At 44.5% G+C, this 12,050-nt stretch overlaps 1 protein-coding gene across 2 annotated transcripts in view; it reads left to right on the forward strand.

The window, feature by feature from the left end:
* Window positions 1-3,538: 3,538 nt before the first annotated feature.
* The window catches only part of SLC22A23 (solute carrier family 22 member 23), a 183,360-nt gene continuing 174,848 nt past the window's right edge, over window positions 3,539-12,050 (forward strand). Inside the window, exon 1 of one of the 2 annotated variants that reach the window (XM_075921326.2) lies at window positions 3,539-4,819. In XM_075921326.2, the coding sequence (XP_075777441.2) occupies window positions 4,301-4,819 (519 nt within the window). In that variant the 5' untranslated portion in view covers window positions 3,539-4,300. The remainder of the gene's footprint in view (window positions 4,820-12,050) is intronic. The other variant, XM_075921327.2, reaches the window with a different exon arrangement.

Raw genomic sequence — 12,050 nt, forward strand, 5'->3', positions numbered from 1 at the left:
CCTTTCTCTGCCCCTCTTGGAGACCTGAAGAATTTAGTGGACAAAGATAAGAGGAACTCCACTGAGACACATGATTGGACAATGGAACAAAAATAGGCCACATAGTGATGCAGCACCTCCCATTGAATTTCCCCCTCCTGGTGTGAAGGATGGCCATCTTGACCAGTGTCAGGAGGCGGTTCTGTGGCATTGTGGGGCCACGACTGGGCTATGCATAAATCAGGAGATGTGAGGGAAAATGCAGCCAGAACCTCTGTAAGAGTTTCAGGAGAAGCTGGAAAAGGGGCTGCAACCTGATGCATGCAATGTAGGTTTTCCCTCTCACTGCAAAAGGGGCATGTGTTGGGGAAGTCCTTGAACTACATTAGGTTCTTGCCCAGGCTCACAACTCGGGTTGCCAGGTGTCCGGTTTTGAACCGGACAGTCCAGTATTTGAACTTGCTGTACAGGAAACAAATTGAGACAATATAAATGTCTGGTATTTTCTAAATAAGATGTAATATAGATTGTGATGTAATGTCAAGTGTGTCCAGTATTGCTGTTGAAATTATCAGGCAACGTTACTCACAATACCCAGGATGAATCACCAACTAGCCTCCCCAGTGGTGAATGGCATGATAGAGGAGTCAAGAATGGCCTGCTGAGGTTCCTCATGCTCTGCTGCTTGGGAGATGGGTAACGAATGAGGCAGGGAATTGCAGGTAGGGTTGCCAGGTGTCTGGTATTGAACCGAACAGTCCGTTCTTTTCGCCTCCTGTCCGGCAAAAAAAATTCAGAGACTATTGAATACCTAAAATGTCCGGTACTTTCTGATTTTTTTTCCGGGCCAGGAGGTGAAAATCCCGGGCTGTCCGGCTCAATACGGAGGCAACCTGGCAACCCTAGTGCTTACCGGGCAGTTGTCTGGCCTGGCGCAAGGAGGCAAGATGGCGGGCAGCCGCCAGCAGCTTATTAGGGTCAAAAAGTCTCACCACATGGTGGGGGTTTTTTCTTAAACTTTTTCCTGGCGTGTTTTTTTTTCTTGTTCGGTATTTTTTCTGAAACCATCTAGCAACTGTAATTGCAGGAAGAAAAAGAGTGGTCTCAGGGTCAAGGATGCCTAGAAGTGGATTCTATCTGTATTTCTGCCACAGAAGTCTAGACTCTGAAAGGTATTGAGGCAACTAATTCTCATTGATATCACTGGCCAGTAAATGTACTAGCAATAGTCCCAATCTTTCACTTTTACAAGTGAAGTAACTTTATATACTGAACTCAGGCTCATGCATCATTTTTAGCAGAATCACTATTTTTATTATTTCCATGAATTTGAAATTTCTGCAGTTCTCAAAGGCATCTTGGGGATAAATATCTCTTGCATTAAATAATAATTTTTAATTCATCATGGCAGACCCTTGCATCAGAGCAAGGGTGAAACTGACTGTAAACAAAAAATTCATTAACCTTTCTCGTAGCCTAGAGAAATGCAAAAGAAAATAAATCAGCATTTATTGCGAAAAGCAAATTATATTTATAGATATTTTAGCTATTAGATTCTATTGATAAATGTTGGTGAATGTCAGTTTCAGCATACACTCCCAAACATGAAAATATATTTCCATTGACAATGGAAATTTACAGATGGGCAAAGAAGGAAAAAGGTTGCTTGAGAATTTGTTAGATTTAAGGATACTTACTTAACATATATAGATTGTGATGCTGGCAATTTGTGTTTAATGGTTGTACAGTTTTAACATTTTGAATATCAACATCTACTATCATGGAACAATTACCTGACCTCCTCCATTGTCTGATTCTCTTATTTTTGTGAAAAATAAATCACATAGTTCTGCATAACTGTGAACATTTGGATACACAATACAAAAATACTTAATAAACATTAATAATTCCATTTAAATAATTACAATGAGGCATGGCAGAGTTCAGTTTTTATCATCTTATGTTAACATGGAGAATTATTATTTTGTAATTTTTCGCCAGACCCTCTCTTTGAAATTGCGCACATACATTTTCTAAGTACCAAGTATTTTCTGTCTGTCTAGGTTTCAGAGACAGGAAGTTGTGGTTCAGCCTCTGATCTTCCCTTTGACCCCTGTGGTCCTCCCCATCAGTTATTCCTGGTTATCTAATCTCCCTTCTTCACTCACAGGGTGGTTTTGTAATTTGGCTTCTCATAGGCTGCGTCTAGACTGGCATTATTTTGCAGAAATACTTTGAACGGAAAAGTTTTTCCGTTAAAAGTATTTCCGCAAAAGCGCATCTAGATTGGCACAGATGCTTTTGCGCAAAAAGTGCTTTTGCGCAAAAGCATCCATGGCCAGTCTAGACGTGATTTTGCACGAGAAAGCCCCGATCGCCATTTTAGCCATCGGGGCTTTTTTGTGCAAAACAGTTCTTCCCTGTCTACACTGGCCCTCTTGTGCAAGTATTCTTGCGCAAGAGGGCTTTTTCCCAAGCGGGAATGTGAAAGTATTTGCGCAAGAAGCACTGATTTTGTACATTACAAAGTCAGTGCTCTTGCGCAAATTCAAGCGGCCAGTGTAGACAGCTGGCAAGTTTCTGCGCAAAAGCGGCTGCTTTTGTGCAAAATCTTACCAGTCTAGACGTACCCATAGTTTTTCTGAACCAGGAGGCTGCTGGACTCTTATGTTACTGAATAGACATAAGAGAGTAAATTAACCTAGAAATAACCACACTACTCTAGATCAAGATTGTGTAACAGCTACTGCCCCTCTTTTAATTAGAAAGGAACAAAGAATAACCTTGTTAACTGTTTTTCATGGTCAAGCCCATCTTGCTCTTATCACTAATAAATGAGTTAATTGTGAAGGGCTTTGCATATTTTGCTGAAAAGTGTTGTGGTGTAAATATGTTCACAGAACTCATTTACAAGGACATATGCCAAATGTAACAACTGTTATCCAACACCTTTGCAGTGCATTTCCATCCTACCCCAGAGCTGGCTGCATTCCAGTGGTGGGTGAAAGAAGTTATAATTTATAAAGGGTGCTGGTGATCTTCCCGGATGATATACATGATGTAAACTACAGCACTACCTTTGCTGCAGTAGTGTGACTAGCCTGACAGGTTGAATGGAGTGTTATTAGACTGCATTCATTTTAACTCTACCCTTTTGTAGCCTTACAATAACAAACGTCATATTCAATTCATAGGGGATAAAGGCATCTCTTTTATCAAATCGCAGCAAACAAACCACTGGCTTATGTACATTTAATTTGCTTTAAGAGATCAGCCTGATATCTTAATCCTAGGCAAACCGAATACTCTCTCGGGTCCGCTCAAGTGAAAGGTCTGGAGAAGGCAGTCTAGCACGAAGACCCACTCCGATTTCTTTAAGCTGGGGATAACTGGAGAGGAACCAAAGCGGTCGGGGGGAGAGTCATCGATCTTTCGGTCGCTGAACCTCAATCCCCAGCTCCCTCCCCCCCACCCTGCAGCCTCCCCAGCCACCCTGCTGCTGCTGTTGGCTGACACCATATCCACCGCCTCCTGCCTGAGCCAAACCCTGCTGCAGTTTAGCGCAGGCTCTTAAACCCTCCACTTTCCTAGCGGCCTCGGGAGACTGGCCCCCTTGGCCGGAGCCGCTGCAGGAGGCGGACGAGCTCACGGGATCAGGCCGGGTGCCCAGGGAGCGCGCAGGCTCTCCCCGCCCCCTCTGCCGAGCAGGGCTTGAGCTCGCTCGGCTGCCGGCCGGCGGAGGTGCCCGGGGTGGGGGAAGGGCTGGGTCCGCCGGCTCCCTGCAGGGGGCGCCCGGCTGCTGCTGAGAGCGCGGCGGCGAGCGCAGGTGCTGCCGCTGTTACCTGGGCCGGGGCGGGTTTGCAGGTCGGGGCTGCTGAGCCGGGCGCGCTGCCCGCCCCCTTCCTTGGGTACGTGCGGCGGGAGCTGCAGGCGCGGGAGAGGCGCCGCCAGGCACAGGAGCGAGCTGTTCCCGGGGCTTCTCCCGCAGGCCGGCGGGCCCCGGGCTGGGCGAGTCGCCCCCGTGGCGCGGAGCCAGATGCGCGGGGCGAGGGGCGGGCAGGAGCCAGCCAGGCGGTGCCGGGAGCTCTGCCCGGCCGAGCCGCTGCCCCGGTGCTGCCCGCGGGACCTGTAGCGGCTGCGGGGGCAGGGGAGGCGCAGCGGGGGCGGCTTTTCGCAGCGCGCCGCGGCTGCGGGGGGTGTGTGGGCCGCGCGCGGCTTGGCGCAGGGGGTCCGGGAGCGCCCTGCCCCGCGGGGCCGCGCTAGCTGTGGGGCGCCTCCCCCGCGCCTTGCCGCCCCCCGCCGCTCTATGTGAGGCTCCCGCATGGCGATAGACCGGCGACGCGACGCGGCTGGCGGAGGCCGGCAGCTGCCGGAGGAGAACGGGTCCCTGCCGGCCGGGGAGGCGGGCTCGGCGGCGGCGGCTCCCCCACCGGCCGCGGAGATCCAGCCCTTGCCGCCGCCGCCGGCAGCCGCCGGCTCCTGCAGCCCCCTGCTGCTGGACTACGATGGCTCGGTGCTGCCTTTCCTCGGGGGGCTGGGCGGCGGGTACCAGCGGACCCTGGTGCTGCTCACTTGGATCCCGGCCCTTTTCATCGGCTTCAGCCAGTTCTCGGACTCCTTCCTGCTGGACCAGCCGGACTTCTGGTGCCGGGAGGCGGACGGGCAGGGGAACGGGACTAGCCCCTTGACCCGGGGCTTCGCTAACCACAGCCACAGCGGCGGGATGCTGGGGCCCCCGGCGCTGCCCACCCCGCCGCCGGGGGACAACGTCAGCCAGTGCCACTGCCACGAGTGGCAGTACCGGATCAGAGCCGGGCTCGCCCACAACGTCGTGAGCAAGGTAAGGGGAGAGGGTGTCTGCCCCCGGGCACCGCCTGCCTCGGGAACCCGCGCGTGTGCTGCTCCCTTCTCCCCTCTGCATTTCTGGTGGCTACTTCCTGGGGCCTCTGGCTTATTTGCAGTCGTTGATGTGTGCCCCGGCTGAGCAGCCCCGCAGCTCTCGGCTTGGCAGTTCATAGACCCGGCACCTCCGGGCTTGTTGCTTCAGCTCTCAAAGTAAGAAATATGGTTTGAGACTGGGCCACCCCCTTCCATTGCTCATCTGCCCCTTTCCAAGCCGGGCCCTGGGCAGTGAGGGTGCTGAGTGCTATGAGCTGTAAAACCCTGTATATGATGGCAGCCACTTCAAGCCACCGGGTGCCTGGCCACCCCTAATTCCAGCACTTGCTCTTCCACCCTCAGTACTGTAAGCCCACCTCACCAACTGCGTAGGTTGAGCTGAGGGGCTGCACAAGCTGGGGGATAAAATATGCAAAGTGGGTTTGACCAAGGAATCCTTTCCTCCGGAGGAGGACGGTCGCCTCCCTTAAACTTATGCTCAGATATTCAAGAGGGAAAGGCCAGGTAGCAAGTAGCCTGTGTGTGGGTCACATGCTTCTGAACCCTTATCTACTTCCTGATTGCCAGTTTCTTTGTTTGTTTTTCTAATTCATCATATAATGGGACTGGCACGAAGGAGGTGTATTACTGGCAGGTATTGGTTGAAAGTTACACCCAGCTGTGTCATTGAACCTGAATCCTTAACTCATAACCTCCCTTGTTCAAGTAATTCCGGGCCCCTCCTATACTCAGTGGGCAGTATTGCTAATTTTGATGACCGTTTTGAATATGCATACACTGGACACAGTTCATGGAAAAATAGGTTGGCGCCATTAGATCTGTCATGAAGCATTTGAACCCACACATCCAGAAGCAAAAGCAATCAATAACCCATTAGCTACCAACCCTTGAATAAATCCCATGCTTCCTGTCCTGATGTACTCTTTGAATTAATGTCTTGAAAACCTGAACCCTTTTTCCTTTCTTCCTCATTCCTGCCTACTTCAATACATATTTTTATCTCAGGTTTGTATTTGAATACATTTTAAGTTACAAAGTCACAAGGGTCAAGAAATAGGACACAGGGTCTACACGCTGCTGATTTACTATACTAATCTACACAGTTTTCACCGCTAGCACTAATCTCTCAAGCATTACGCGTCCAGTGGGCTAATGAAAAGACATAAAATCTTTCCAGAATTAGTTTGTGGTTGTCACCAAACAGTAGAAAGAAAATTCTCGATTTAGTACTGAGTGGAGCACAGGAGCTGGTCCAGGAGGTAACTATTACAGGACCGCTTAGGAATAGTGAGCATAATATAAATAACATTTAACATTCCTGTGGTGGGAAGAACACCTCAGCAATCCAACACTCTGTCATTTAATTTAAAAAGGGGAATTATGCAAAAATGAGGAGGTTAGTTAAACAGAAATTAAAAGGTACAGTGACTAGAGTAAAATCCCTGCAAGCTGCATGGAAACTTTTCAAAGACACCATAATAGATGCCCAACTTAAATGAATACCCCAAATTAAAAAACAAAGTAAGAGATCTAAAAAAGAGCCACCGTGGCTTGGCTAAACCATGTAAAAGAAGCAATGAGAGATACAAAGGCATATTTTAAAAAGTGGAAGTCCAATCCCAGTGAGGTTAATAGAAAGGAACATAAACACCGTCAAATCAAGTGTAAAAATGTAATAAGAAAAGCCAAAAAAGATTTTGAGGAACAGCTAGCCAAAAACTCAAAAAGTAATAGCAAAATGTTTAAGTACATTAGAAGCAGGAAGCTTGCTAAAAAAACAGTGGGGCCCCTGAACGATCGAGATACAAAAGGAGCAATCAAGGGACGATAAAGCCATTGCGGAGAGACTAAATGATTTCTTTGCTTCAGTCTTCACGGGTGAGGATGTTAGGGAGATTCCCAAACATGCACTGTCCTTTGTGGATGATGAATCTGAGGAACTGTCCCGGATTGAAGTGTCATTAGAGGAGGTTTTGGAACAAATTGAAAAACTTAACAGTAACAAATCACCGGGACCGGATGGCATTCACCCAAGGGTTCTGAAAGAATTCAAACATGACATTGCAGAACTATTAACTGTGGCTTGTAACCTATCCTTTAAATCAGCTTCTGTACCTGAGGACTGGAAGACTGCTAACATAACGCCAATATTTAAAAAGGGGTCTACAGGCGATCCTAGCAATTACGACCAGTAAGTCTAACATCAGTACTGGGAAAACTCGTTGAAACAACAGTAAAGAATAAAATTGTCAGACACATAGAAGAACATAATTTGTTGGGCAAAAGTCAACATGGTTTCTGTGAAGGGAAATTATGTCTTACTAATCTATTAGAGTTCTTTGAAGGGGTTAACAAACATGCAGATAAGGGGGATCCAGTAGATACAGTATACTTAGATTTCCTGAAAGCCTTTGACAAGGTCTCTCACCAAAGGCTCTTATGTAAATTAAGTTGTCATGAGATAAGACGGAAGATTGTTTCATGGATTGAGAACTGGTTAAAAGACAGGAAACAAAGGGTAGGAATAAATGGTAAATCTTCAGAATGGGGAGGTGTAACTAGTGGTGTTCCCCAAGAGTCAGTCCTAGGACCAATCCTATTCAACTTATTCATAAATGATCTAGAGAAAGGGGTAAGCAGTGAGGTGGCAAAGTTCACGGACGATACTAACCTGTTCAAAGTAATCAAGACCAAAGCAGACTGTGAAGAACTTCAAAAAGATCTCACCAAACTGAGTGGTTGGGCAACAAAATGGCAAATGAAATTTCATGTGGATAAGTGTAAAGTAATGCACATTGGAAAAAATAACCCTAACTATACATACAATATGACGGGCTAATTTAGCTACAACTAATCAGGAAAGACATCTTGGGGTTACTGTAGTTCCCTGAAAACGTCCACGCAGTGTGCAGCGGCTGTCAGAAAAGCAATTAGGATGCTAGGAATTATTTACAAAGGGATAGAAAATAGGATGAAGAATATCTTACTGCCCCTATATAAAACTATAGTACGCCCACATCTGAAATACTGTGTACAGATGTGGTCTCCTCACCTCAAAAAAGATATTTTGGCATTAGAAAAGGTTCAGAAAAGAGCAACTAAAATGATTAGGGGTTTGGAACGGGTCCCATATGAGGAGCGGATAAAGAGACTGGGACTTTGCAGTTTAGAAAAGAGGAGACTGAGGAGGGATATGATAGGTACATAAAATCATGACTGGTGTGGAGAGGGTGAATAAAGAAAAGTTATTTATTTGTTCCCATAATACAAGAACTGGAGGACACCAAATGAAATTAATGGGTAGCAGGTTTAAAACTAATAAAAGAATGTTCTTTTTCACACAGCGCACAGTCAATCCGTGGAACTCCTTGCCAGAGGAGGCTGTGAAGGCTAGGACTATAACAGTTTAAAGAAGAGCTAGATAAACTCATAGGCTACGTCAACACTGGCATGATTTTCCGGAAATGCTTTTAACGGAAAAGTTTTCCATTAAAAGCATTTTCGGAAAAGCGCGTCTAAATTGGCAGGATGGTTTTCTGCAAAAGCACTTTTTGCGGAAAAGCGTCCATGGCTAATCTAGACGTGCTTTTCCGCAGAAAAGCCCCAATCGCCATTTTCGCGATCGGGGCTTTTTTGTGGAAAACAAATCTCTGCTGTCTACACTGGCCCTTTTGCGCAAAAGTTTTTCGGAAAAAGACTTTTGCCTGAACGGGAGCAGCATAGTATTTCCGCAAAAGCACTGACAATCTTACATGAGATCGTCAATGCTTTTGCGGAAATTCAAGCGGCCAGTGTAGACAGCTGGCAAGTTTTTCCGGAAAAGCGGTCAGTCTAGACACAGCCATGGAGGTTAGGTCCATAAAAGGTTATTAGCCAGGGGATAAGGAATGGTGCCCTTGGTCTCTGTTTGTCAAAGGCTGGAGGTGAATGGCTGGAGACAATTTGCTTGATCATTGTCTTCGGTCCACCCTCTCTGGGAAACCTGGCAGTGGCCATTGTCAGCAGACCGGATACTGGGCTAGATGGACCTTTGGTCTGACCCACTATGGCTGTTCTTATGTTCTTACAACACTTTTAAACAGAGAATCTCAAGTTATGACTGCCTCTGTACCAATGCAGCATACTAAGTAGATCAGTTTTAGATTACACAACAAGCTACTTTTCTGCAAAAGTTGTTGAGGGTGGCAATGAGTAATGTAGATTTGAAAGTCACACAACTGGTATGCACTGTGATAAATTTATTTCTAGCTATGTATTTAATGAAGGAATAAAAGAAGACTTGCATTTTAGGTATAGAAATCATCCTAGTCAAAAGGAAAATTGCATACTTCTTGCTCTGTATTACATAGTCATCCTGTAAAATATAAATATGACTTATAGTTAAAACTACAATGAATTCTGATGTGGAAGTATTTCCATATATTCTAATTAGCAAATGTACAGGATCACTTTGCCTTTTCACGTGATATATTTTTAATATATTAGTGGTGCAAAACTCTTTTGTGCCATCTCTGTACAATTCTCATTGATACTAGTAAACAACTGTAGCTTATGAGATATAAAACAAAAATGTTACATCATGATAGCAGTTCCCTTAATCTCAAACCCCCAAAGCTGAGCAAAAAATAGTTCTCACATGGGAACTCTGTTTGGATTAACTGTGCTGCATTACTTTCCTCAACTAGACATGCACTCATCAAGCATGGTTGCTCTTGCTCATGTCAGTTATTGGAAATCATTTAAGTTTTTCAGCATGTATCTCAAAGTGATATATGAAAAAAGCAACCAGATACAGGACAAGCAAATAAACCCCAGAAAAATTCACAAGCATAATGGTTCAAAAATGTCTTCCCTCACACACACTGTCTAGTGTGATGTGATATAAAACTGCAGATCTGAGGTTGTGTTTGGGCCAGATTTGCTTCTGCTCTGACCGAGGACTGAGCTATGTATATGTTTTATGGGGCAATGTTTTTTAGTCTGTGGTTTGTGAACCCACAGAGGTCCGCTTTGGAGTTGGTGGCTCTGGTTCCCAAAAGGGTTCACACTTCCATTTGCAATTTTTAGGGGTCCACAAATAAAAAAGGTTGCAAACCACTGCTCTGGAGCAGTGGTTTGCATTCAGGGAAGTATGAAACCTTTGGGGGTACACAGGTATTCTAGGGGGCACCTAAGCTCATTTAGATATTTGCTTAATTTTACAACAGACTTTGTAAAAAGTACCTAGCAAAGTCAGTACATACGAAAATTTTAATGCAGATAACTTGTTTATACTGCTCTAAGTATTATACACTGAAATGCAAGTACAATAGTTATATTCCAATTAATTTATTTTATAATTGTATGGTAAAAATGAGAAAATAAGCAAATTTCAGTAATGTGTGCTGTAATACTTTTGGGGTTTGTTTTTATGTCTGATTATATAACCAGTTTAACTCAGGTTAAACTTGAGCAGTATGCAGAACCAATCAAACACCTGAAAGGGATACAGTGGTCTAGAAAGGTTGAGAGCCAATGTTCTAGACAAAACTCTTCTACCTAAAGCAGAGCGATAGCAATCTTGAAATACATTTTGTATGGGGGAGAGGAGAGGAGAGAGAGACCGACCGACCATATTGAAATTCTGAGAATCTTTTGAAACTTATTGTGAAGTTGATAATAGAGCGGAGAGCATTATTCCTTTATCACTGTGGGCTATCACAACATTTAAAAAAATGTGTTCTTTGGAACAATTTAGCACGTAGGGCAAATTGATTTTAATGGATAAACAAACAGCTGTGGTCCTTGCTCTCTTGTTTAATAAAAAAAAACTTTTAATAGACTTCAGAGGGTGTTTTTAAAGTATAATTTGTTTTGTTGGTGTGTGTTTGCTTGGCAAATATTTCCCATTAAGCTGTAATACCATATAATTACAATTCTGGAGTTTTTTAAGAATTGAGATACCTCTTGAGTTTTGGTTTATTACAAAGGAATGGGAAAAACAAAGCATTATTTCATCCTATCTCAATCTTTATCTCAGGTGAATCCATGGGAGTTTTGTCATTGGCTTAACTGGGAGAAGGTTTGGGCCATAACAGCTAATTCCCATATAGGTGTCCCAACTTCCTTTGTTAAATAGGGCTGCGCTGACTTATTCTGAAAGTTGGATGCTGAGATCTCCCTCTTCCCCCCCCACTAAATAAACTTGCTCTTGTTACATAGTGTTCCGATCTATCTAAATAGAGTTTTAGGGAATGTATCTTGGACTAATACACTCTCAGCTGTGTGGCAGCCAGGGGTTATATTGAAACAGCACACATCGAGCCAAAAAAGTGTAAATCAAAAAGATAGTTGGCCAGAAAATCCCCTATTCTGAATCTGTGTTGCTCACAAGTAATACAGGAAGAAAAGTGAGCTTTGGTACATTTACTTATATCTTAGCTGCACAACTACTTGTGGTTTTTGATAAAAAGCGTATTTTGAACTCTTCTTGTTTTGTTCTTTACATATTTTGTATGTGAGTTTAGAATGTCACCTTCATTTGTTCCTCTTTAGCAAACAGTTGTCCATTAATAAAATGGGTCACTTTAATTAATTAGCTAGCAACTCTTTTCCTTTGCATTATCTTTCAATAGATTGTAGCCTCTTGCCTCGTGTTATGCCTGGGACTTGCAGGGTTGAGGTTTGTCACTTTCAGCACAGCTTTTCAGGGTACCCATTTCTGCCTCTTCTTGGGTCTTTGTTGGTTGTTGTGTTGAGTTAGCTAGTTGCTTGATCTGCAGCAGAATGTGTTTTTTGGTGGTTTTCTGGAGCCCTGCATCATTCCTTTTCTTTCTGATATTTTTGAAGAAAGGCAAAGCTGTTCCAGGCATGAACAAAGCACTGAACTCTTGACTGAGTTGCAGGGGGGGAGGGAGAGAGGAAGGGAGGAGCTGCTTTTGAAAGTGCTGTCAGTCATGAGGGGCTGGAAAAAGTAATAAAGTACCACACAGTTTATTTAATATTGTTTAAATTATTACAAAGAAGCAGCTAACAACATAATTCAACCACAAGGCTCTCAATGGCCACATTAAATCACAGACCTGGGTTAATGTCCTGATTCAGGGCATAAATCATGGACTTCAACATGGTACTTAAATTTATCTTCTCCTCTAGATTTATTTATATATTAGTACAGTTGTTAAATGCTACTC

This window comes from Pelodiscus sinensis, chromosome 2, assembly GCF_052426305.1.
Source record: "Pelodiscus sinensis isolate ZL-2025 chromosome 2, ASM5242630v1, whole genome shotgun sequence".
NCBI lineage: Eukaryota > Metazoa > Chordata > Testudines > Trionychidae > Pelodiscus > Pelodiscus sinensis.